Raw genomic sequence first — 23856 nt, 5'->3', positions numbered from 1 at the left:
CCAGCAGAAAATGTGCCCCAATTCTCATTGGTTCCACTTTTTCTAGAACTCCTTGATGCCACGCTTAGTCAAATGCGGTTTTGATGTCAAGGGCAGTCACTGTCACTTCATCTCTGAAATTCAGCTGTGCATGTTTGAACCAAGCCTGTAATGAAGTGAGCCAAGAAATGGCAAATGGAGTTTAATATGGATAAGTGTGAGGTCTTGCATTTTGGAAAGTCAAATCATGGTAGGAGTTTCATGGTGAATGGTAGGGCCTTAAGGAGTGTAGTGAAACAAAGTTCAGGTGTATGGTTCACTGAAAGTGGAGTCACAGGTAGACAGGGCAGTGAAGAAAGCTTTTGGCACACTGGCCTTCATCAGTCAGGGTATTGAATACAGAAGTTTGTAAGTTGTGTTGCAGTTGTATGGGACATTGGTAAGGCCGCATTTGGAGTATTCTGTTCAGTTTTGGTCATCTTGCTTTCGAAAGGATGTTATTAAACTGGAAAGAGTGCAGAAGAAATTTACTAAGATGTTGCCAGGACTCGAGTGTTTGAGTTATAGGGAGAGGTTGGACAAGCTAGGACCTCTTTAGAGTGTAGGAAACAGAGGGGGGGGGGTTCTTCTATAAGTGTATAAGATCATGAGAGGCATAGATACAGTGAATGCACTCAGTCATTTCCCCAGGGTTGGGGATTCAAGCACTAGAGGGCATCAGTTAAAGGTTAGAAGGGAAAAAAGTACAAAGGAACCTGAGGGGCAACTTTTTTACACAGATGGTGGTACGCATATGGAATGAGCTGTCAGAGGAAGTGGTTTCTGGAAGATATGTTTACAATATTTAAAAAGCATTTGGACAAATACATGGATAAGTAAAATTTAGAAGGATATGGGCCAAGTGCAGGGAAATAAGGTTAGCATTGATCGATAGTTTGGTTGGCATGGACCAGTTTGAGCCAAAGGGCCTGTCTCTGTGCAGTAGGATTCTATGAGGTCAGGAGCTGAGTGGTCCTGGCAGATCCCAGACGGGTGTCACAGCAAGTTAATGTTGAGCAAGTGCTGCTTGATCACACTGTTGATGACACCTTCTATCACTTATGATCAAAAGTAAACGTAGGCAGTAATTGCCCAGGTTAGATTTGACTGCTTTTGATGTACTGAACATACCTGGGCAATTTTCCAAATTGTCAGATGGATGCTAGTGTTGTAACTGTACTCAGCTTGTCTTTTACAATATCCTGCATGTTGTCAAGACCCATAGCCTTCACCATATCCAGTGCCTTCAACTGTTTCTTGATATCTCATGGAGAATTGAATTGGCTGAAGACTGGCGTCAGTGATACTACAGACCTCTGGAGGAGACTGAGATAGACATTCCACTCAGCACTTCTGTTTATTTCTTTTTTAATTATTTACCCCCACACTACCACCTAACTGCAGTAGTGCTTATATTTTTCCCCAGCACCCATGTTGTGTGAGTGCAGATGTGAGACACAGTGAAAGACACAAGGTGCACGAGTCTTTATTCAATTTCCACCACCAGGAAGAAAGGAAACACCCAAGTGGCCAGTGACAAGCAGTGCCCTTCTTAGAGGGTAGCTCTTCTGTTTAAGTTTGTTCTGAATACTTCAGCCTTAACCTTTGCCCTGGGCTTCTTTATCATTGAGGATGGAGAGATTTATGTAATTGCTACCTCCTGTTAGTTGATTAATTGTCCACCACCATTCTCAACATGTGGCTATGGTAGGGCTGGAGATCTGATCCTCTATTTTAGGATTTGCATTACTGCTGCCACTGTATGGCACACAAAAGTAATCTAGATTAACTTTAACATGTTGACAACCCATTTTAGGTATGCCTAGTGCTATACCTGGCATGTCCTCCTGCACTCTCCATTGAACAGGTTTGATCCCCTGGCTTAATAGGAATGACCAAATGGGAAATATGCCAGACCACGAGGTTGCAAATTGAAGCACAATTTTGTTGCTGACAGCCTCGAGTGCAAAAATCCACTTTTGAGTTGCTATAGCTGTTTGAAGTTATTTAGCATTGATAGTGCCAGATGCCACAATGAAGAGTATTCTAATGAGAAGACAGGACTTCATCTCCACAAGAAATATGCAGTGGACATTGTTGCTGTAATGGATAGATGCATCTGAAGCAGATTGGATTTACCCTCTTGCTTCTTCCTTAACCATCCACCACAGGCTGAGTGGAGCAGCTGATCAGTGGGATCATCTGCTGAGCTGTTCTTGGTAGCAAACGTTGAAATTCCCCACCCAGGTCATGTGGAATACTAATTTAATAGCTCAGAGGAGATAATATTTGTAATCAACAGTTTTCTTTGTCCATGTTTGACTTGATACTATGAGACAATCCAGAATTAATGTTGAGGAGTCCAGGGGCAACTCCCTCCTGACTATATACTGTTTTGCCACCACCAGTCACATACCCAGTTTCCTTTCTTCCTGGACTTTTAGCAATTGATACAACAGAGTGCCTTGGAGGTCAGTTGGAGTCACACACAGGCCAGACTGGTAAGGATAACGCATTTCCTTCCCTGAAAGACATTAATTAACTAACTAGATTTTGTCCCATCAACAAAAGTTGTTTCATGGTCATCATTAGACTGAATTTCACAATTTCTTATTGAATTAAATATTGACTTTCACCATCCACCATTTGAACTCAGGTCCCCAGAAAATAACTTGAGTTTCACGATTAATAGTTTTGTTCTAATACCAACTGATCATTTGCATTCCCCACAATATCCCTTTTTACATTTTGCCTAGCCTTCTTTTGTAAGTAACCTTTGCTTTTTTTTTAAAAAAAGTGAACCGCTGTTGATCTTTAAAGTTTCCAAATTCACTAGCCTTGGTAATTTATAATGTCTTTGTTTTGTCTTACTGTTATCTTTAACTTTTTAACTACCTTGCTTAACCATGGATGCTTTCTCCCCCTAACAACCTTCCTTCCTCTCTGGAATATATTCCAGTTAGGAGGAATTGAATATCGCCTTAAATGTTGAATCTGAATCCAGTGCCCTTTCAGAGTGTGCTCTAGCTTGGAAGCTTTGTTAATGCAGCAAGTTATTTCAATCAACAAATCTGTTTTCTGTGGTTACTGACTTCTGTCACTTAGTGTTGAATAGTGTTTATACAATCAATTCTATCAAATTTTGTTCTCTGTACAGCAGAGAAAGATCAGCTTACAGTCTCTCTAGAATTATCTAAAGCAGACACAAGTAGCTGATGCTGGTTCGAGTCACCATAGCAACTGCACAGCAACCAGAGGCCCTTGCTACAAATATCAACACGCAGTTATCACCACCATCCAGCTTACAAAACAGAGGCAGAGTCCAATTACAAGAATATTTTATTCACATCCAGTGACTGTACATAACTGAACTCAATGAATTCATCAGAAGACTTCAACAGGATCATCTTCCTGCCTTTCCTCTTCAAACTCCAGGATTCCAACCAGCAGGTCTTCAAGACAAACCTAATTAAAAGAGAACGAGTCAGCAACAGCTGTTGGTTTAACCACAGATGGCCAATGTTCCCACCATTAACAAAAGCAGAGAGGAGGGACCAAGTTCTAAATGAGAGCTGCAATTAGCAAACTTCAACTCTGCTGGATGTGAACGAGAATGTGTGAGCAATTTTTAACCAATTTCACCTACATCTAGTTAGGGTCTGCACTCAGTCATTGTCAGAGTAGCACAGCACAGAAACAGACCCTTTGATCCAAGCCAACCGGATGTCCCAACCTAATCTAGTCCCATTTGCCAGCACTTAGCCCATTTCCCTCTAAACCCTTCCTGTTCATATACCCATCCAGATGCCTTTTAAGTGTTGCAACTGTACCAGCCTCCTCCACTTCCTCTGGCAGCTCATTCCATACATGTACCACCCTCCTTGAAAATGTAACCCCTTATGTCCCTTTTAGATCTTGCCCCTCTCACCCTAAACCTATGCCCACTAGTTCTGGACTCCCCCACCTCAGGAAAAAACCTTGTCTATTTTATCCTATCCATGCCCCCTCATGATTTTATAAACCTCAGCCTCCGACACTTCAGGGAAATCAGCCCCAGCCTATTCAACCTCTCCCAATAGCTCAAATTTACAAGGATGTTGCCAGGGGTGGAAAATCTTTTCTGAACCCTTTCAAGTTTCACAACATCCTTCCAATAGTAGGGAGACCAGAATTGCAGACGATATTCCAAAAGTGACCTTACCATTAAGTGTATAAATCCTGCGCTGATTTGCTTTCCCAAAATGCAGCACCTCCCATTTTGCTGAAGTATCTTGTTGAACCTGGTAACACTCATTTCAGAATCTATGGGTCCCAGTAAGAATGAGAGTTTTCCTTCACGAGGTTATTAGTAAGCTAGATGGTATTTTAGGCCAATGTGATAGTTTCACAGCCAGAAGTGAGCGTTCACTGAAGTTTAAGTTGTCCCAGATGCCATAATGAATTTGCACTACATTCTCTGGATTGCTAGTCCAGTAACCAGTCAGTACTGTGCCCAAATGAGGGGGAGGGCCTGGTATGTAACCTGTGGGCACAAAGATTTCAGATTTGGCCCTTATACCTACTGAAACTTTTTAAAAATTCTTTAAACCTCCCTTGCTCTCATCCTTTTACCCTCCACATTCTTCTTTCAAGCCCCTCCCCTCCCACACCCTCAATCCCAACCCTGACTACCTCCCTACATTCCCCCTCACACAGAGTTGATTTGATTTATTGGAGTACAATGAGAAGCTTTGTTTTTCAAGCAGTATAGGCAGATCATAGCGAGATGATTGATTAAGCAAGGCTACACAGAAAGTGGGCAACCCAAGATCAACATTATTTGAAGTTAGAAATTCATTCAACAGTCTAGTAACAGTAGAGAAAAACCTGTTCTTGGAACCTTGCGCAGGTGTTCAAATTTCTGTAGCTTCTGCCTGATGGAAGAGAGCATTCCTGGGCTTGGAAGGGTCTTTGGTTATGTTGGCAGTCTTTCCACAGCAATGAGAAGTGTAAATGGAGATCATGGATGGGAGGCTGATTTCTATGATGGTCTGCGCTGTGCTCACAACTTTCTGTACAGGTCGTTTCGTTAACACAAATTCACTATATCGCAATTGATGAATTGGGGATATTGGCTCTAAAGCACAGCCTTTTAAAGCATATGTTGGCTATAATGCAATTATATTGCCAATATGTTAAGCACTGTTTCTAAAGTGCAATATTTCTATAATACTGATGGCACAAGCATGTAACCATTGCATTATAGAAGCACTACCTGTAGTTTCTTACAATCCTGGACAGAGCATTTGACGTTCCAAGCCATTATGCACCCAGGTAAAATGCTTTCTGTAAAAGTTGGTGAGGGTCCTAATGGACATGCCAAACTTCCTAAGCTGCCTGAGGAAGAGGAGGTGTTGTGTCTTTACCATTGCGTCAAACTGGGAGTTCCAGGACAGATTGCCAGTTATTGTCACTCCAAGGAATTTGACACACTCATCCCTCTCCATGTAGTTTGCCACCACATGTATCCACACCGTCCTGTCTTCATCCTGTTTCACTCCCACCAACCTCATCTTGTACTCCCTGACAAGTGCTGCCTCCTCTCCACACCCACCCCTGCAGACATCACAATCCATCTGAATGATTTTGTCATGTGTATTTTACAAAATAGTGTAAGCTTTCAGTTACTACAACGATTCTGTGCCATTTTCAATAATTTAAGGAAAAAAGAAAAAGTTGATCAATCCTGAGCCAGCTTATCACCATCAACAATGCCTACACTGCCAAGTGAATCAAACCAATGTCTGAGTTGCACCTCTCACTGCTGGGCGCACCGTGTTAATGTTGTGTGATGCCCTTCTGACAGCACATCACCACTGCCAGAACTGGACCCAACCAATGAGGTCACCAATCCACAGAAGCCACCTTTCGCCATTGGGCTACCTAATTGATGTCGTCTCTGATGTAGTAGCTGCCAATTCCAATGACAACTCCTGTGCTCACCCCAGAAAAATAAATAAGGGCTCATTCAAGGTCCACACTGGGCTCTCACCGTCACTGATGCCATCCGAGCTCAGGTCAAGAGGTAAGTAAAGGTATAGAGAGAGGGGAAGAAAAGGAAAGCTGTCGGAGCCCTATTCCAACACCATCTTGTGTGCCTGCACGCTACGCATGCAACACTTTCACTCCCCCTTGCATGCAACCCCACTGGACTCCCCTCCCTGTCACCCCTCAGTCCCTCCTCACTCCCCCATATATACACACACTTATTACAAATATAGTTAGCAGAAATTACTTCACATTTCTGCCTATGCTCATATTTAATCCCCAACTTATAAAGAATCTACTTACCTCTGCCTTAAAAAATATCCCTACACCCTACTTCCAATATTTCAAGAAAGTTCTCAAGCACTCGGTGTGGCCACGTGAGAGTGCAGGAGGGGTTAAGCACAGTTCACGTCCCCAGTGCAAGCCCATCCCACGAATCCTTCCCAACTGGGGCACATATTTAAATTAAAACCAATGGCCATTAAGACCTTCCACACTTACCATATGATGATTTGCATTGCTTCAACACCTCATTGAATCCGTCGCAGAGAGACAGGTCATGCTGGTTCTGGGCACACTCCAGGAATTGCTTCAGTTCAAATTGGCATGGCATGTTCTGCTGGGTTTGTGACTGGGTCGGAGAGGCTGCCAGTGGAGGCTCCTACAGAGAAACAGGCAAACTGCACTGACTAAAGGGCAACTGGCAGGCGACTATCACACTGCATTGAACTCGTACCTTTGAAGCAGTGTTACCGCTTCTCTTAAAGTGCCCTGTCACTGCATCAACTTCCCTTTATGTGTAACCCAAAAGAATACACAAAACCAACTTGAACTTATGTAATGTATGTAAAGTATTGAAATAGTCCAAGGTCCTTCACAGGAGCTTAAAAGCAAACAGCACAGAGAAGTAAAACAGAACAATAAAACTGGCAAAGACAATAGAATGGACACAACAATGTGTCTGAGAAAAAGTTGGTCATACAGATGGAATGGTTCTTATTTGGGACAAAGTACTCAGGCTAGAATCATGAATGAGTTTTTTTTATATAGATGGTTAATTAAGGAAAAAGGGAGAAGATACTGAAAAGATCGGCTATGCTTAAATTGGAGCAGTCACCTGGCTTGGATAGCTTATTTCCCATGCGGCTAATGGGTGGGGTCATGTGTGAAGACTTCAGAAAGTAAAACAACTCAATAGTTTTCCTGGGACATTAAATGTCTTTGGGAAATGCTCAGATTCTTTATGCAGCAAGTTGTCAAGCACTATGCCAAAAATCAGAACATGGTCCAGCAGAGTCAATATAGTTTTATTAGAGGGAAAAGCTTGTCTGACAAATTTATTCGGGCTCTTTGAGGATGTAACAAGCAGGCTAGGTGAAGGGAATAAGGTGGTGTGTTTGGATTTCCAAAAGGCATTTGATAAAGTGCCACATACAAAGGTATTATACATGCAAAGACCTCATTGTATCAGGGTGATATACCATCATAGAAAAAGGACTGATCAACAGGAAAAGGAGGCCGGATAAACATGTCACTCTCAGATCATTTAACTAGTTAGTGGCGTGTTGCAGGGATCACTGCAGGGATCTCCACTAACCTAACAACTTGGATGAAGATGCCAATTATAATCTAACCCAAACTGATGATACTGTAACAGGTAGAATAAGGAGGGATGAGGAAGATACAAGCAGCCTCCAAAAGGTTAACAATGAATTAAAAAGAGTGGGCAAACTTTTAGCAGATAATACAACACAGTGATAGAACATTACAGTGCAGGACAGGCCCTTCCGCCCTTGAATTTGCACCAACTGTGGAACCAATCTGAAACCTAATCTACACTATTCCATTCTCATCCATACGTTTATCCAACAACCATTTAAATGCCCTTAAACTTGGCAAGTCTGCTACTGTTGCAGGCAGTGTGTTCCATGCCCCTACCAGTGAGTAAAGAAACTCCCTCTGACATATGTCCTATATCATCCCTCAATTTAAAGCTGTGTCCCCCTCATGCTGGCCATCGCCATCCGAGGAAAAAGGCTCTCACTATCCAACCCATCTAACCTTCTGATTATCTTGACTTGGAGATGCTGGTGATGGACTGGGGTGGACAAAGTTAGAAATCACAACACCAGGTTATAGTCCAACAGGTTTATTTGTAAGTACTAGCTTTTGGAGCGCTGCTCCTTCATCAGGAGTATAAGATCATAAAATACAGAAATTGTAGCAAAAGTTTACAGTGTCATGTAACTGAAATCATTTATTGAAAAAGACCTGGATTATTTGTTAAGTCTCTCATCTATTAGATTGGGCATATTGGTTTCAGTTCTTTCATAAATAAATTCAGAACTTTAAAATTACATTCTCAATTGAACTTTAACCATTGGTGTCATGTCAGCCCTGATAGGGCACCTCACACCTTCAATGCTTTGTGTGAGACCGTCTGTGCCCCAATGTTCAGACTGATTCTAATCTAAAAAAGGGATTAACAGAAACTTACACGGATTCATGCAGTTTTTGAGCAAAATAAAATGAAATTCTGCAAGGACAAATTCACCTCACAAACTTGTGTGCACATGCGTGCAGGGGAGACAGAGAGAGAGTGTGGGTGCGTGTGTTGGGGGGAGGGGGGGGGGGGGGAGGAAAGAGAGGAGAAAAGAGGTTGAGTGTGTAAGAGTGAGTGTGTAAAGGGGTATAAGTCTGTAAGAGGGTGTGGGTGTGTGGAAGTGTACATGTGAGTGTATGAGAGAGAGTCTGCGTGAGTGTGCATGCGTATCTGTGTGTAGAGCAGTGGGATCACCTGTAGTGCGACACGAACCCAAGGTCCCAGTTGAGGCCATCCCCACGGGTACTGAACTTGGCTATCAGCCTCTGCTCAGCCACGGTGTTGTTTCCTGTCCCGAAGTCTGCCTTGGAGGATGGTCATCCGAAGATCCAAGGTCAAATGCCCTGGACCGTTGAAGTGTTCTCCGACAGGGAACACTCCTGTCTGTTGACTATTGTGTGGTGTCCATTCATCCATTACCGTAACCTCTGCTCCTGCCCACCAATGTACCATGCCTCAGGGCATCCTGGCCTGCAGCGTATGAGATAGACAACGTTGGCTGAGTCGTATGAGTATCTGCCACATAGTGGGAGGTGTCCCTACACGTAATGGTGGTATCCACGTCAACACTGATACGTTTTGCAGTGTCTACCGTGACATGGTTGTATGGAGTTGTCCTGAAAGCTGGGCAGTTTGCCCGGAAAAATGATCTGTTTGAGGTTTCGTGATTGTTTAAAAGGAGAAAAGTGGAGGTGTGGGGAAGGTCTTGGCCAGGTGCTCATCCTCATTGATAATGAACTGCAGGCTGTGAAGGACATGGCGTAGCTTTTCAGCTCCTGGGAAGTACTGGACAATAAAGGGTACACTGTCGGTTGTAGCTCATGTCTGTCTCCTGAGGAGGTCATTATGGTTTCTTGCTGTGGCACATCGGAACGGGTAGTCGATGAGTTGAGCGTCGTAATCCGTTCTTAGCAGGGCATCCCGGAGTACTTCCAGGTGTCATTCTCAACTGAACAGATCCTGTGTACACGCAAGGTTTGTCCATGGGGGATGGCTGTTTTAATATGTTTCGAGTGGAGGCTGGAGAAGTGTAGCATCATGTGGGCTTGCAGTAGAGGGAGGTGCTGAGGTGCCCATCCTTGTTGGAGATGCACGTGTCCAAGAATGAGACATAGTAGAGAGTCGTCCATGGTGAGTTTGATGGTGGGTTGTGCATGATAATGTTCATGCACTGGTTCGAACAATACTTCTCTCCACAGGACCTCCAACCAACACTATACACCAGGCACACTGACAACATTTTCTTCCTCTGGACCCATGGCGAGGAGTCATTGAAACAACTATAGTGGTATCAAAGAGTTTCATCCCACCAAACTCACCATGGACTACTCTCGACTATGTCTCATTCTTGGACACATGCGTCTCCATCAAGAATTAGCACCTCAGCATCTCACTCTACTGCAAACCCACAGATAACCTCACAATGCTACACTTCTCCAGCCTCCACCCAAAACACATTAAAACAGCCATCCCCCATGGACAAGCCCTTCGCGTACACAGGGTCTGTTCAGTTCAGGAGGAATGTGATGGACACCTGGAAGTACTCAGGGATGCCCTGATAAGAACAGGATATGATGCTCAACTCATCGACCACCAGTTCTGACGTGCTGTAGCGAGAAACCATAATGACCTCCTCAGGGGACAGACAAGCTGCAACCAGAGTACCCTTCGTTGTCCAGTACTTCCCAGGTGCTGAAAAACTACACCATGTTCTTCGCGTTAACAATGAAGATGAGCACCTTGCCAAGACCTTCCCCATGCCTCCATTTCTCACCTTTAAACAGCCAAACCTCAAACAGATCATTGTTCGTAGCAAACTGCCCAGCTTTTAGGACAACGGTAGACGCTGCAAGACATTTCAGAACGTCGACACAGATAACATCATTACGTGTGGGGTCACCTCCCATCACGTACGTGGCAGGTACTCATGCGACTCAGCCCTTGTTGTCTATCTCATATTTCAGCGGTCCAGGATATTTCACCTCAGACCCTCAGGTACCCATTGTCCAAGGTGGACTTCCAGATAGTTAACAATGCAAAATGGCCGAGCAGAAGCTGATAGCCAAGTTCGGTACCCATGAAGATGGCCTCAACCGGGATCTTGGGTTCATGTCACATTACAGGTGACCCCACAGCACAGACACCATCATGTGCACAGACACACACAAACCCCTGACACAGACCCCTAGAGACCCATACACTCACACAGACCCTCCCTCATACACAAGCGCTCTCTCACACGCTCACACATACAATCCCACACTCTCACACGCATCCACTCAGACTTATACCCCTTTACACTCACACATACACATACTCTCTTACACTCATATCCGCACCCCTCCCCCCAAAATACAAGTTTGTTAGGTGAATATGTACTTGCAGAATTACATTTTATTTTGCTCAAAAATTGCATGAATCCATGTAAGATTCTGTAGTTCTGTTTTTTAGAATAGAATCAGTCTGACCATTGTGGCACAGTCTTACACAGGGCACCTCACACCTTCAGTACATTATCTGGGCCAATAAGGCACCTCTTGTTAAAGTTCACTTGAAAATGTAACTTTAAAAAGTTCTGTAATGTACATTTGAAAGAACTGAAACCAACATGTTCATTCGAAAAGATGAGACACTTAAAACAATCCAGGTCTTTTTCAATATGATTTCAGTTACATCACACTATCAACTTTTGCTCCAAATTCTGTGTCTGATAATCTTCTACTCCACAACCACCTGAAGGACCAGTGCTCTGAGAGCTAGTGCTTCCAAATAAACTTGTTGGACTATAACCTGGTGCTGGGTGATTTATTTTAACTGAATATCTTGTATGTCTCAATTAAGTTGCTTCTCAACCTTCTCTTACAAAAACAGCCTCAAGTCTCTCAGCCTTTCCTCATAAGATCTTCCCTCCATCCTCAAATCTCCTCTAAACCCTTTCCAAAGCTTCCAAATTCTTCCTATAATGCGGTGACCAGAACTGTACGCAGTACTTCAAATGTCGCTGCACCAGTTTTGTACAGCTGCAGCATGATCGTATGGTTCCAAAACTCAATCGCTCTACCGATAAAAGCTAACACACTGTATGCTTTCTTAACAACCCTATCAACATGGGTGGCAACTTTCAAGGATCTATGTACCTGGACAGAGATCTTTCTGCTCATCTACACTATCAATAATTTTACTATTAGCCCAGTACTCTATTCCTGTTACTCCTTCCAAAGTGAATCACCTCACTTTGCCACATTAAATCCCATTTGCCACCTCTCAGCCCAGTTCTGCAGCTTATCTAAGTCTCTGTAACCTACAAAGGCCCTTCGCCGCTATCCACAACTCTACTAACCTTAGTGTCATCCGCAAATGTACTAACCCATCCTTCTTTGCCCTCATCCAGCTCATTTGTATAAACAACCAACAGCGGAACCAAAACAGATCACTGTGGTACCCCGCTAGTAAATTAACTCCCGGATGTATATTTCCCATCAACCATCACCTTCTGACTTTTTCAGCTAGCCAATTTCCGATCTGAACTGCTAAATCACCCTCAATCCCATGACTCCATTTTTTGTGCATAGCCTACCATGGGGAACCTTATCAAATGCCTTACTGAAATCCATATACACTACATCAACTGCTCACCGCATTTACCCCCACCCACCTGTTTGGTCACCTTCTCAAAGAACTCTAAGGTTTGAGAGGCACGACCTATCCTTCACAAAACAGTGTTGACTATCCCTAATCAACTTACTCCTCCTTTCCAGATGATTACAAATCCTCTCTTACAATCCTTTCCAACACTTTACCCACAACCGAAGTAAGGCTCACTGCTCTGTAATTACCAAAGTTGTCTCTCCTCCCCTTCTTGAACAAGGGAACATTTGTTATCCTCCAGTCTTCTGGCACTATTCCATTGTAGACAATGATGACAGATCAAAGCCAAAGGCTCAGCAATCTCCTTCCTGGCTTCCCAGAGAATCCTAGGATAACTCCCATCCAGCCCAGAGGGATTATCTATTTTCACACTTTCCAGGATTGTGAACACCTCCTTATGCATCTCAATCCCATCTAGCCTAGTAACCTGTATCTCAGTATTATAGTGTGAAAAGTATTCATTTAGTGCTTCCCCATTTTCTCTGACTCCACACTCAACTTTCCACAATGTGAAGACATATTCTAAAAATTCCACAAGATCAATACCAAGGTGCCTGAAATTGCAAGAGCAAAAAGAACTTTAAATGTAAAAAGAGCCACCCAGAAAAGAAAGTGTTCAAATTCCAGCCGTTTGATCACAGCAGAACAGCACTTCCTTGTAGATAGAGAATACCAAAACATAGTTGAATGGTGGATAAGATCTGGGACGTGAAGATGGCACTAGTGTGACACCATGACTGCAGAACCCTCAGCAGGAGCAGCTACGAGCAGCAGCAAAAGTGAAAAGATAGAAGTTCACTTTAGTTGAAAGCAAAACAACAGAATATTTAAATGGAAAAAGACTACAGATTGCCGTAGGACAGGTGGGACAGAGATCTGGGCATCATTAGATATGAATCACAAAAGGTTTGTTTGCAGATAAAGGAAATGATTAGGAAAGTTAATAAAATATTGCCTTTTATTTCAGGAGGTTAGGGTCTTCAAATAACAACACTTGTTACAATTGTATAGGAGATGTTGTGCATGTACTTGGAGTACTGAGCACAATTTAGCTTCCATACCTTTTATCTGTGAGGGGGTGGTTAAAAGAAGGGACACAAAGTCGTAAAAGAGAGGGGATGCGATATATTCTTGCATTTATAGCAGTTCAGGGAAGTTAATTTCTGACCGAAATCTCCAAATGCTCCCTTACCTGATAGGTAACATCAGCCTTAGCAGGTTCAGAGCTACTGCCTCCACTGAGGGCACCTGTCAGAGCACTACCCATCACATGGCCAACCGCCGAGCCCACCGCCACGCCCGCAGCTGTGCTTGCCATCTGTGCCATCAGACCTGGCTGCCGTGGCTGCATTGGGGTTGGGGCAACAGCTGCTGGTGGAGGATGAGCAGGGGGAGCTGCACGAGGTGGTGGTGGGCGGCTACAACAAAGAGGAGAAAGTATTAGTGAGTGGAGTCTGATGTACAGAGACTGTTAACAGCCCAATTTAATTAACAAAAACCAATTAAAAAATGGGAATGTGGAAGAAAGGAGCGACAGAAGAGGGGATTGGCTGTGTTCAGGGAAAGGGGGGCATGGGGGGGGGGGGGAAAAGAATGGGTTTGGGCACAGGCAAGGGAGGAGATTGGGGGTGAGGGATGGTGACTGGGTTTGAAGGAGGGGACAGGGTGATTTCGGGTGAGGGAGGAGATGCGAGGGCGGGGGGGGGCAGAAGGTGAGGGCGGGGGGGGGGCAGAAGGTGAGGGCGGGGGGGGGGGCAGAAGGTGAGGGCGGGGGGGGGGCAGAAGGTGAGGGCGGGGGGGGGGCAGAAGGTGAGGGCGGGGGGGGGGCAGAAGGTGAGGGCGGGGGGGGGGGCAGAAGGTGAGGGCGGGGGGGGGGCAGAAGGTGAGGGCGGGGGGGGGGGCAGAAGGTGAGGGCGGGGGGGGGCAGAAGGAGGCGGGGGCAGAAGGTGAGGGCGGGGGGGGGGCAGAAGGTGAGGGCGGGGGGGGGGCAGAAGGTGAGGGCGGGGGGGGGGCAGAAGGTGAGGGCGGGGGGGGGGCAGAAGGTGAGGGCGGGGGGGCAGAAGGTGAGGGCGGGGGGGGCAGAAGGTGAGGGCGGGGGGGGGCAGAAGGTGAGGGCGGGGGGGGGCAGAAGGTGAGGGCGGGGGGGGCAGAAGGTGAGGGCGGGGGGGGCAGAAGGTGAGGGCGGGGCGAGGGAGGGGGGGGCAGAAGGTGAGGGCGGGGGGGGCAGAAGGTGAGGGCGGGGGGGGCAGAAGGTGAGGGCGGGGGGGGCAGAAGGTGAGGGCGGGGGGGGCAGAAGGTGAGGGCGGGGGGGGCAGAAGGTGAGGGCGGGGGGGGCAGAAGGTGAGGGCGGGGGGGCAGAAGGTGAGGGCGGGGGGGCAGAAAGGTGAGGGCGGGGGGGGCAGAAGGTGAGGGCGGGGGGGGGCAGAAGGTGAGGGCGGGGGGGGCAGAAGGTGAGGGCGGGGGGGGCAGAAGGTGAGGGCGGGGGGGGCAGAAGGTGAGGGCGGGGGGGGCAGAAGGTGAGGCGGGGGGCAGAAGGTGAGGGCGGGGGGGGCAGAAGGTGAGGGCGGGGGGGGCAGAAGGTGAGGCGGGGGGCAGAGGCGGGGGCAGAAGGTGAGGGCGGGGGGGGGCAGAAGGTGAGGGCGGGGGGGGCAGAAGGTGAGGGCGGGGCGGGGGGGGGCAGAAGGTGAGGGCGGGGGGGGCAGAAGGTGAGGGCGGGGGGGGCAGAAGGTGAGGGCGGGGGGGGCAGAAGGTGAGGGCGGGGGGGCAGAAGGTGAGGGCGGGGGGGGCAGAAGGTGAGGGCGGGGGGGGCAGAAGGTGAGGGCGGGGGGGGGCAGAAGGTGAGGGCGGGGGGGGGCAGAAGGTGAGGGCGGGGGGGGCAGAAGGTGAGGGCGGGGGGGCAGAAGGAGCGGGGCAGAGGGAGGCGGGCAGAAGGTGAGGGCGGGGGGGGCAGAAGGTGAGGGCGGGGGGGGCAGAAGGTGAGGGCGGGGGGCAGAAGGTGAGGGCGGGGGGGGCAGAAGGTGAGGGCGGGGGGGGCAGAAGGTGAGGGCGGGGGGGGGCAGAAGGTGAGGGCGGGGGGGGCAGAAGGTGAGGGCGGGGGGGGCAGAAGGTGAGGGCGGGGGGGGCAGAAGGTGAGGGCGGGGGGGGCAGAAGGTGAGGGCGGGGGGGGCAGAAGGTGAGGGCGGGGGGGGCAGAAGGTGAGGGCGGGGGGGCAGAAGGTGAGGGCGGGGGGGGGCAGAAGGTGAGGGCGGGGGGGGCAGAAGGTGAGGGCGGGGGGGGGCAGAAGGTGAGGGCGGGGGGGGCAGAAGGTGAGGGCGGGGGGGGCAGAAGGTGAGGGGGGCAGGGGGGGGGCAGAAGGTGAGGGCGGGGGGGGCAGAAGGTGAGGGCGGGGGGGCAGAAGGTGAGGGCGGGGGGGCAGAAGGTGAGGGCGGGGGGGCAGAAGGTGAGGGCGGGGGGGGCAGAAGGTGAGGGCGGGGGGGGCAGAAGGTGAGGGCGGGGGGGGCAGAAGGTGAGGGCGGGGGGGGCAGAAGGTGAGGGCGGGGGGGGCAGAAGGTGAGGGCGGGGGGGGCAGAAGGTGAGGGCGGGGGGGGCAGAAGGTGAGGGCGGGGGGGGCAGAAGGTGAGGGCGGGGGGGGCAGAAGGTGAGGGCGGGGGGGGCAGAAGGTGAGGGCGGGGGGGGCAGAAGGTGAGGGCGGGGGGGGCAGAAGGTGAGGGCGGGGGGGGCAGAAGGTGAGGGCGGGGGGGGCAGAAGGTGAGGGCGGAGAGGTGAGGGGGGCAGAAGGTGAGGGCGGGGGGGGCAGAAGGTGAGGGCGGGGGGGGCAGAAGGTGAGGGCGGGGGGGGCAGAAGGTGAGGGCGGGGGGGGCAGAAGGTGAGGGCGGGGGGCAGAGGTGAGGGCGGGGGGGCAGAAGGTGAGGGCGGGGGGGGCAGAAGGTGAGGGCGGGGGGGGCAGAAGGTGAGGGCGGGGGGGCAGAAGGTGAGGGCGGGGGGGGCAGAAGGTGAGGGCGGGGGGGGCAGAAGGTGAGGGCGGGGGGGGCAGAAGGTGAGGCGGGGGGGGCAGAGGTGAGCGGGGGGCAGAAGGTGAGGGCGGGGGGGGCAGAAGGTGAGGGCGGGGGGGGCAGAAGGTGAGGGCGGGGGGGGCAGAAGGTGAGGGCGGGGGGGGGCAGAAGGTGAGGGCGGGGGGGGGCAGAAGGTGAGGGCGGGGGGGGCAGAAGGTGAGGGCGGGGGGGGGCAGAAGGTGAGGGCGGGGGGGGGCAGAAGGTGAGGGCGGGGGGGCAGAAGGTGAGGGCGGGGGGGGCAGAAGGTGAGGGCGGGGGGGCAGAAGGTGAGGGCGGGGGGGGCAGAGGTGAGGGCGGGGGGGGCAGAAGGTGAGGGCGGGGGGGGCAGAAGGTGAGGGCGGGGGGGGGCAGAAGGTGAGGGCGGGGGGGGCAGAAGGTGAGGGCGGGGGGGGGCAGAAGGTGAGGGCGGGGGGGGGCAGAAGGTGAGGGCGGGGGGGGGCAGAAGGTGAGGGCGGGGGGGGCAGAAGGTGAGGGCGGGGGGGGCAGAAGGTGAGGCGGGGGGGGGCAGAAGGTGAGGGCGGGGGGGGCAGAAGGTGAGGGCGGGGGGGGGCAGAAGGTGAGGGCGGGGGGGGGCAGAAGGTGAGGGCGGGGGGGGCAGAAGGTGAGGGCGGGGGGGGCAGAAGGTGAGGGCGGGGGGGGGCAGAAGGTGAGGGCGGGGGGGGGCAGAAGGTGAGGGCGGGGGGGGGCAGAAGGTGAGGGGGGGGGCAGAAGGTGAGGGCGGGGGGGGCAGAAGGTGAGGGCGGGGGGGCAGAAGGTGAGGGCGGGGGGGGCAGAAGGTGAGGGCGGGGGGGGCAGAAGGTGAGGGCGGGGGGGCAGAAGGTGAGGGCGGGGGGGGCAGAAGGTGAGGGCGGGGGGGGCAGAAGGTGAGGGCGGGGGGGGCAGAAGGTGAGGGCGGGGGGGGCAGAAGGTGAGGGCGGGGGGGGCAGAAGGTGAGGGCGGGGGGGGCAGAAGGTGAGGGCGGGGGGGGCAGAAGGTGAGGGCGGGGGGGGCAGAAGGTGAGGGCGGGGGGGGCAGAAGGTGAGGGCGGGGGGGGCAGAAGGTGAGGGCGGGGGGGGCAGAAGGTGAGGGCGGGGGGGGCAGAAGGTGAGGGCGGGGGGGGCAGAAGGTGAGGGCGGGGGGGGCAGAAGGTGAGGGCGGGGGGGGCAGAAGGTGAGGGCGGGGGGGGCAGAAGGTGAGGGCGGGGGGGGCAGAAGGTGAGGGCGGGGGGGGCAGAAGGTGAGGGCGGGGGGGGCAGAAGGTGAGGGCGGGGGGGGCAGAAGGTGAGGGCGGGGGGGGCAGAAGGTGAGGGCGGGGGGGGCAGAAGGTGAGGGCGGGGGGGGCAGAAGGTGAGGGCGGGGGGGGCAGAAGGTGAGGGCGGGGGGGGCAGAAGGTGAGGGCGGGGGGGGCAGAAGGTGAGGGCGGGGGGGCAGAAGGTGAGGGCGGGGGGGGCAGAAGGTGAGGGCGGGGGGGGCAGAAGGTGAGGGCGGGGGGGGCAGAAGGTGAGGGCGGGGGGGGCAGAAGGTGAGGGCGGGGGGGGCAGAAGGTGAGGGCGGGGGGGCAGAAGGTGAGGGCGGGGGGGCAGAAGGTGAGGGCGGGGGGGGCAGAAGGTGAGGGCGGGGGGGGCAGAAGGTGAGGGCGGGGGGGGCAGAAGGTGAGGGCGGGGGGGGGCAGAAGGTGAGGGCGGGGGGGGCAGAAGGTGAGGGCGGGGGGGGCAGAAGGTGAGGGCGGGGGGGGCAGAAGGTGAGGGCGGGGGGGCAGAAGGTGAGGGCGGGGGGGGCAGAAGGTGAGGGCGGGGGGGGCAGAAGGTGAGGGCGGGGGGGCAGAAGGTGAGGGCGGGGGGGGCAGAAGGTGAGGGCGGGGGGGCAGAAGGTGAGGGCGGGGGGGCAGAAGGTGAGGGCGGGGGGGGCAGAAGGTGAGGGCGGGGGGGGCAGAAGGTGAGGGCGGGGGGGGCAGAAGGTGAGGGCGGGGGGGGCAGAAGGTGAGGGCGGGGGGGGCAGAAGGTGAGGGCGGGGGGGGCAGAAGGTGAGGGCGGGGGGGGCAGAAGGTGAGGGCGGGGGGGGCAGAAGGTGAGGGCGGGGGGGGCAGAAGGTGAGGGCGGGGGGGGCAGAAGGTGAGGGCGGGGGGGGCAGAAGGTGAGGGCGGGGGGGGCAGAAGGTGAGGGCGGGGGGGGCAGAAGGTGAGGGCGGGGGGGGCAGAAGGTGAGGGCGGGGGGGCAGAAGGTGAGGGCGGGGGGGGCAGAAGGTGAGGGCGGGGGGGGCAGAAGGTGAGGGCGGGGGGGGCAGAAGGTGAGGGCGGGGGGGGCAGAAGGTGAGGGCGGGGGGGGCAGAAGGTGAGGGCGGGGGGGGCAGAAGGTGAGGGCGGGGGGGGCAGAAGGTGAGGGCGGGGGGGGCAGAAGGTGAGGGCGGGGGGGGCAGAAGGTGAGGGCGGGGGGGCAGAAGGTGAGGGCGGGGGGGCAGAAGGTGAGGGCGGGGGGGGCAGAAGGTGAGGGCGGGGGGGGCAGAAGGTGAGGGCGGGGGGGGCAGAAGGTGAGGGCGGGGGGGGCAGAAGGTGAGGGCGGGGGGGGCAGAAGGTGAGGGCGGGGGGGGGGGCAGAAGGTGAGGGCGGGGGGGGCAGAAGGTGAGGGCGGGGGGGGCAGAAGGTGAGGGCGGGGGGGGCAGAAGGTGAGGGCGGGGGGGGGCAGAAGGTGAGGGCGGGGGGGGCAGAAGGTGAGGGCGGGGGGGGCAGAAGGTGAGGGCGGGGGGGGCAGAAGGTGAGGGCGGGGGGGGCAGAAGGTGAGGGCGGGGGGGCAGAAGGTGAGGGCGGGGGGGGCAGAAGGTGAGGGCGGGGGGGGCAGAAGGTGAGGGCGGGGGGGGCAGAAGGTGAGGGCGGGGGGGGCAGAAGGTGAGGGCGGGGGGGGCAGAAGGTGAGGGCGGGGGGGGGCAGAAGGTGAGGGCGGGGGGGGCAGAAGGTGAGGGCGGGGGGGGCAGAAGGTGAGGGCGGGGGGGCAGAAGGTGAGGGCGGGGGGGGCAGAAGGTGAGGGCGGGGGGGGCAGAAGGTGAGGGCGGGGGGGGCAGAAGGTGAGGGCGGGGGGGGCAGAAGGTGAGGGCGGGGGGGGCAGAAGGTGAGGGCGGGGGGGGCAGAAGGTGAGGGCGGGGGGGGCAGAAGGTGAGGGCGGGGGGGGCAGAAGGTGAGGGCGGGGGGGCAGAAGGTGAGGGCGGGGGGGGCAGAAGGTGAGGGCGGGGGGGGCAGAAGGTGAGGGCGGGGGGGGCAGAAGGTGAGGGCGGGGGGGGGCAGAAGGTGAGGGCGGGGGGGGCAGAAGGTGAGGGCGGGGGGGGGCAGAAGGTGAGGGCGGGGGGGGCAGAAGGTGAGGGCGGGGGGGCAGAAGGTGAGGGCGGGGGGGGCAGAAGGTGAGGGCGGGGGGGGCAGAAGGTGAGGGCGGGGGGGGCAGAAGGTGAGGGCGGGGGGGCAGAAGGTGAGGGCGGGGGGGGCAGAAGGTGAGGGCGGGGGGGGCAGAAGGTGAGGGCGGGGGGGCAGAAGGTGAGGGCGGGGGGGGCAGAAGGTGAGGGCGGGGGGGGCAGAAGGTGAGGGCGGGGGGGGCAGAAGGTGAGGGCGGGGGGGCAGAAGGTGAGGGCGGGGGGGGCAGAAGGTGAGGGCGGGGGGGCAGAAGGTGAGGGCGGGGGGGGCAGAAGGTGAGGGCGGGGGGGGCAGAAGGTGAGGGCGGGGGGGCAGAAGGTGAGGGCGGGGGGGCAGAAGGTGAGGGCGGGGGGGGCAGAAGGTGAGGGCGGGGGGGGCAGAAGGTGAGGGCGGGGGGGCAGAAGGTGAGGGCGGGGGGGGGCAGAAGGTGAGGGCGGGGGGGGCAGAAGGTGAGGGCGGGGGGGGCAGAAGGTGAGGGCGGGGGGGGCAGAAGGTGAGGGCGGGGGGGGCAGAAGGTGAGGGCGGGGGGGGCAGAAGGTGAGGGCGGGCAGGGGCGGGGGGGCAGAAGGTGAGGGCGGGGGGGGCAGAAGGTGAGGGCGGGGGGGGGCAGAAGGTGAGGGCGGGGGGGGGCAGAAGGTGAGGGCGGGGGGGGCAGAAGGTGAGGGCGGGGGGGGCAGAAGGTGAGGGCGGGGGGGGCAGAAGGTGAGGGCGGGGGGGGCAGAAGGTGAGGGCGGGGGGGGCAGAAGGTGAGGGCGGGGGGGGCAGAAGGTGAGGGCGGGGGGGGGCAGAAGGTGAGGGCGGGGGGGGCAGAAGGTGAGGGCGGGGGGGGCAGAAGGTGAGGGCGGGGGGGGCAGAAGGTGAGGGCGGGGGGGCAGAAGGTGAGGGCGGGGGGGGCAGAAGGTGAGGGCGGGGGGGGCAGAAGGTGAGGGCGGGGGGGGCAGAAGGTGAGGGCGGGGGGGGCAGAAGGTGAGGGCGGGGGGGGCAGAAGGTGAGGGCGGGGGGGGCAGAAGGTGAGGGCGGGGGGGGGCAGAAGGTGAGGGCGGGGGGGGCAGAAGGTGAGGGCGGGGGGGGCAGAAGGTGAGGGCGGGGGGGGCAGAAGGTGAGGGCGGGGGGGGCAGAAGGTGAGGGCGGGGGGGGCAGAAGGTGAGGGCGGGGGGGGCAGAAGGTGAGGGCGGGGGGGGGCAGAAGGTGAGGGCGGGGGGGGCAGAAGGTGAGGGCGGGGGGGGCAGAAGGTGAGGGCGGGGGGGGCAGAAGGTGAGGGCGGGGGGGGCAGAAGGTGAGGGCGGGGGGGGGCAGAAGGTGAGGGCGGGGGGGGCAGAAGGTGAGGGCGGGGGGGCAGAAGGTGAGGGCGGGGGGGGCAGAAGGTGAGGGCGGGGGGGGCAGAAGGTGAGGGCGGGGGGGGCAGAAGGTGAGGGCGGGGGGGGCAGAAGGTGAGGGCGGGGGGGCAGAAGGTGAGGGCGGGGGGGGCAGAAGGTGAGGGCGGGGGGGGGCAGAAGGTGAGGGCGGGGGGGGCAGAAGGTGAGGGCGGGGGGGGCAGAAGGTGAGGGCGGGGGGGGCAGAAGGTGAGGGCGGGGGGGGCAGAAGGTGAGGGCGGGGGGGGCAGAAGGTGAGGGCGGGGGGGGCAGAAGGTGAGGGCGGGGGGGGCAGAAGGTGAGGGCGGGGGGGGCAGAAGGTGAGGGCGGGGGGGGCAGAAGGTGAGGGCGGGGGGGCAGAAGGTGAGGGCGGGGGGGGCAGAAGGTGAGGGCGGGGGGGGCAGAAGGTGAGGGCGGGGGGGCAGAAGGTGAGGGCGGGGGGGGCAGAAGGTGAGGGCGGGGGGGGCAGAAGGTGAGGGCGGGGGGGGCAGAAGGTGAGGGCGGGGGGGGCAGAAGGTGAGGGCGGGGGGGGCAGAAGGTGAGGGCGGGGGGGCAGAAGGTGAGGGCGGGGGGGGCAGAAGGTGAGGGCGGGGGGGGCAGAAGGTGAGGGCGGGGAGGGGGGGGCAGAAGGTGAGGGCGGGGGGGGCAGAAGGTGAGGGCGGGGGGGGCAGAAGGTGAGGGCGGGGGGGGCAGAAGGTGAGGGCGGGGGGGCAGAAGGTGAGGGCGGGGGGGGCAGAAGGTGAGGGCGGGGGGGGCAGAAGGTGAGGGCGGGGGGGGGCAGAAGGTGAGGGCGGGGGGGGCAGAAGGTGAGGGGCGGGGGGGGCAGAAGGTGAGGGCGGGGGGGGCAGAAGGTGAGGGCGGGGGGGGCAGAAGGTGAGGGCGGGGGGGCAGAAGGTGAGGGCGGGGGGGCAGAAGGTGAGGGCGGGGGGGGCAGAAGGTGAGGGCGGGGGGGGGCAGAAGGTGAGGGCGGGGGGGGCAGAAGGTGAGGGCGGGGGGGGCAGAAGGTGAGGGCGGGGGGGGCAGAAGGTGAGGGCGGGGGGGGCAGAAGGTGAGGGCGGGGGGGGGCAGAAGGCGAGGGCGGGGGGGGCAGAAGGTGATGGGGGGGGTCGGGGGTAGGAGGGGGGTGGGGGGGTGGTGGAGGGTGGGGGATGGGCGGGGTGGAGGTTCTCGGGCTGTGAACGCGGCCTGAGGCCGGGCCTGGAATCGTGACCTCGGCTCGTCCTTCAAGAGACGGACAAGGACGGTCCCCGTTCAGGTAAAGTGTCCGAGGTCACAGCCGACAAACAGCGGCACCGCGTCCCTCACCTCACTCGACTGCGGCTTCCTCTGGGCATCGTTAGACCGGGACCGGGACCGGGACCACAACCTGAACTGAGATGACTCCACTTCAAACGGGACTGCGTGTCCTCGAGACTCCGCGTCAGACTCACGTGGTCCCAGCGTGCGTGCGTCACCATACGTCACCCTACGTCACCCTTGTCCTTTGACCCTGATTGTGATGCTGCGAGGAGGGAGGGTTCTGATGTGTCGTCAGAACTGAACCATGGCAACGCTGTAACTGAGTGTTCATGTTACTGGACAGTTAGTCAAAGTAATGAGCTAGGGACCTGGGTTCAAATCCTGACACAGCAGATAGTGAAATTTGGATTCAATAAAAATAGAACATTACAGCCCAGTACAGGCCCTTCAGTCCTCGATCTTGCGCCAACCTGTCATACCAATCTGAAGCCCATCCCACCTACACTATTCCATGTACGCCCATGTGCTTGTCCAATGACAACTTAAATGTACTTAAAGTTGGCGAATCTACTACCGTTGCAGGCAAAGCATTCTATACCCTTACTACTCTCTGAGTAAAGAAACTACCTCTGACATCTGTCTTATACCTATCTCCCCTCACTTTAAAGTTGTGTCCCCTCGTATTTGCTGTCCCCATACTTGGAAAAAGGCTCTCTCTGTCCACCCTATCTAACCCTCTGATTATCTTGTATGTCTATATTAAGTCACCTCTCAACCTTCTCTCTTAACAAGAACAGCCTCAAGGCCCTCAGCCTTTCCTCGTAAGACATTCCTTCCATACCAGGCAACACCCTAGCAAATCTCCTCTGCACCCTTTCCAAAGCTTCCACATCCTCCTTATACTGCGGTGACCAGAACTGTACACAATACTCCAAGTGTGGCTGCACCAGAGCTTTGTACAGCTGCAGCATAACCTCCTGGTTCCAGAACTCAATCCCTCTATTAATAAAGGCCAAAACACTGTATGCCTTCTTAACAACCCTGTCAATTTGGGTGGCAACTTTCAGGGATCTGTGTATATGGACACGGAGATCTTTCTGCTCATCTGCACTCCCAAGAATCTTACCATTAGCCCAGTACTTTGCATTCCGATTACTCCGTCCAAAGTATATCACCTCACACTTGTCCAACTCCATTTGCCACCTCTCAGCAACCTACTACATCCTTCATCACTATCCACAACTCCACCGACCTTAGTGTCGTCCGCAAATTTACTAACCCACCCTTCTAAGCCCTCATCCAGGTCATTTATAAAAATGACGAACAGCAGTGGACCCAACACTGACCCTTGCAGTATGCCGCTAGTAACTGGACACCAAGATGAACATGTTCCATTAACTACAACCCTCTGTGTTCTTTCAGCAAGCCAATTACTGATCCAAACTGCTATGTTTCCCACAATCCCATTCCTCTGCATTTTGTATAATAGCCTACTGTGGGAACCTTATCGAACGCCTTGCTGAAATCTATATACACCACATCAACC

At 55.7% G+C, this 23856-nt stretch overlaps 1 protein-coding gene across 1 annotated transcript; it reads right to left on the bottom strand.

Moving 5' to 3' along the window:
• Nucleotides 1-3339: 3339 nt before the first annotated feature.
• LOC140487777 (coiled-coil-helix-coiled-coil-helix domain-containing protein 2-like) lies at nt 3340-22544 on the bottom strand. The gene is made up of 4 exons (XM_072587027.1): nt 22377-22544; nt 13488-13713; nt 6547-6706; nt 3340-3483 (listed from the first exon to the last, which is right to left on the bottom strand). The coding sequence occupies exons 1-4, from the start codon at nt 22526-22528 to the stop codon at nt 3473-3475; spliced, it is 549 nt and encodes a 182-aa protein (XP_072443128.1). The 5' UTR covers nt 22529-22544; the 3' UTR covers nt 3340-3472.
• Between the last annotated feature and the right edge of the window lie 1312 nt (nt 22545-23856).

This window comes from Chiloscyllium punctatum, chromosome 17 (assembly GCF_047496795.1).
Source record: "Chiloscyllium punctatum isolate Juve2018m chromosome 17, sChiPun1.3, whole genome shotgun sequence".
NCBI classification, from domain to species: Eukaryota; Metazoa; Chordata; class Chondrichthyes; order Orectolobiformes; family Hemiscylliidae; genus Chiloscyllium; species Chiloscyllium punctatum.
Note: the sequence above shows the minus strand (reverse complement) of the source record. Positions and strands in the feature narration are given on the sequence as shown.

What these genes read in the sequence shown, in the direction of transcription:
- LOC140487777 (XM_072587027.1), bottom strand. Translation starts at nt 22,528, where the DNA reads ATGGTGACGCACGCACGCTGGGACCACGTGAGTCTGACGCGGAGTCTC. An exon ending in GGAAGCCGCAGTCGAGTGAG is followed by an intron (nt 13,714 to 22,376) that starts GTGAGGGACGCG and finishes TCTTTGTTGTAG; the next exon opens with CCGCCCACCACCACCTCGTG. An exon ending in AGGCTGATGTTACCTATCAG is followed by an intron (nt 6,707 to 13,487) that starts GTAAGGGAGCAT and finishes GTTTCTCTGTAG; the next exon opens with GAGCCTCCACTGGCAGCCTC.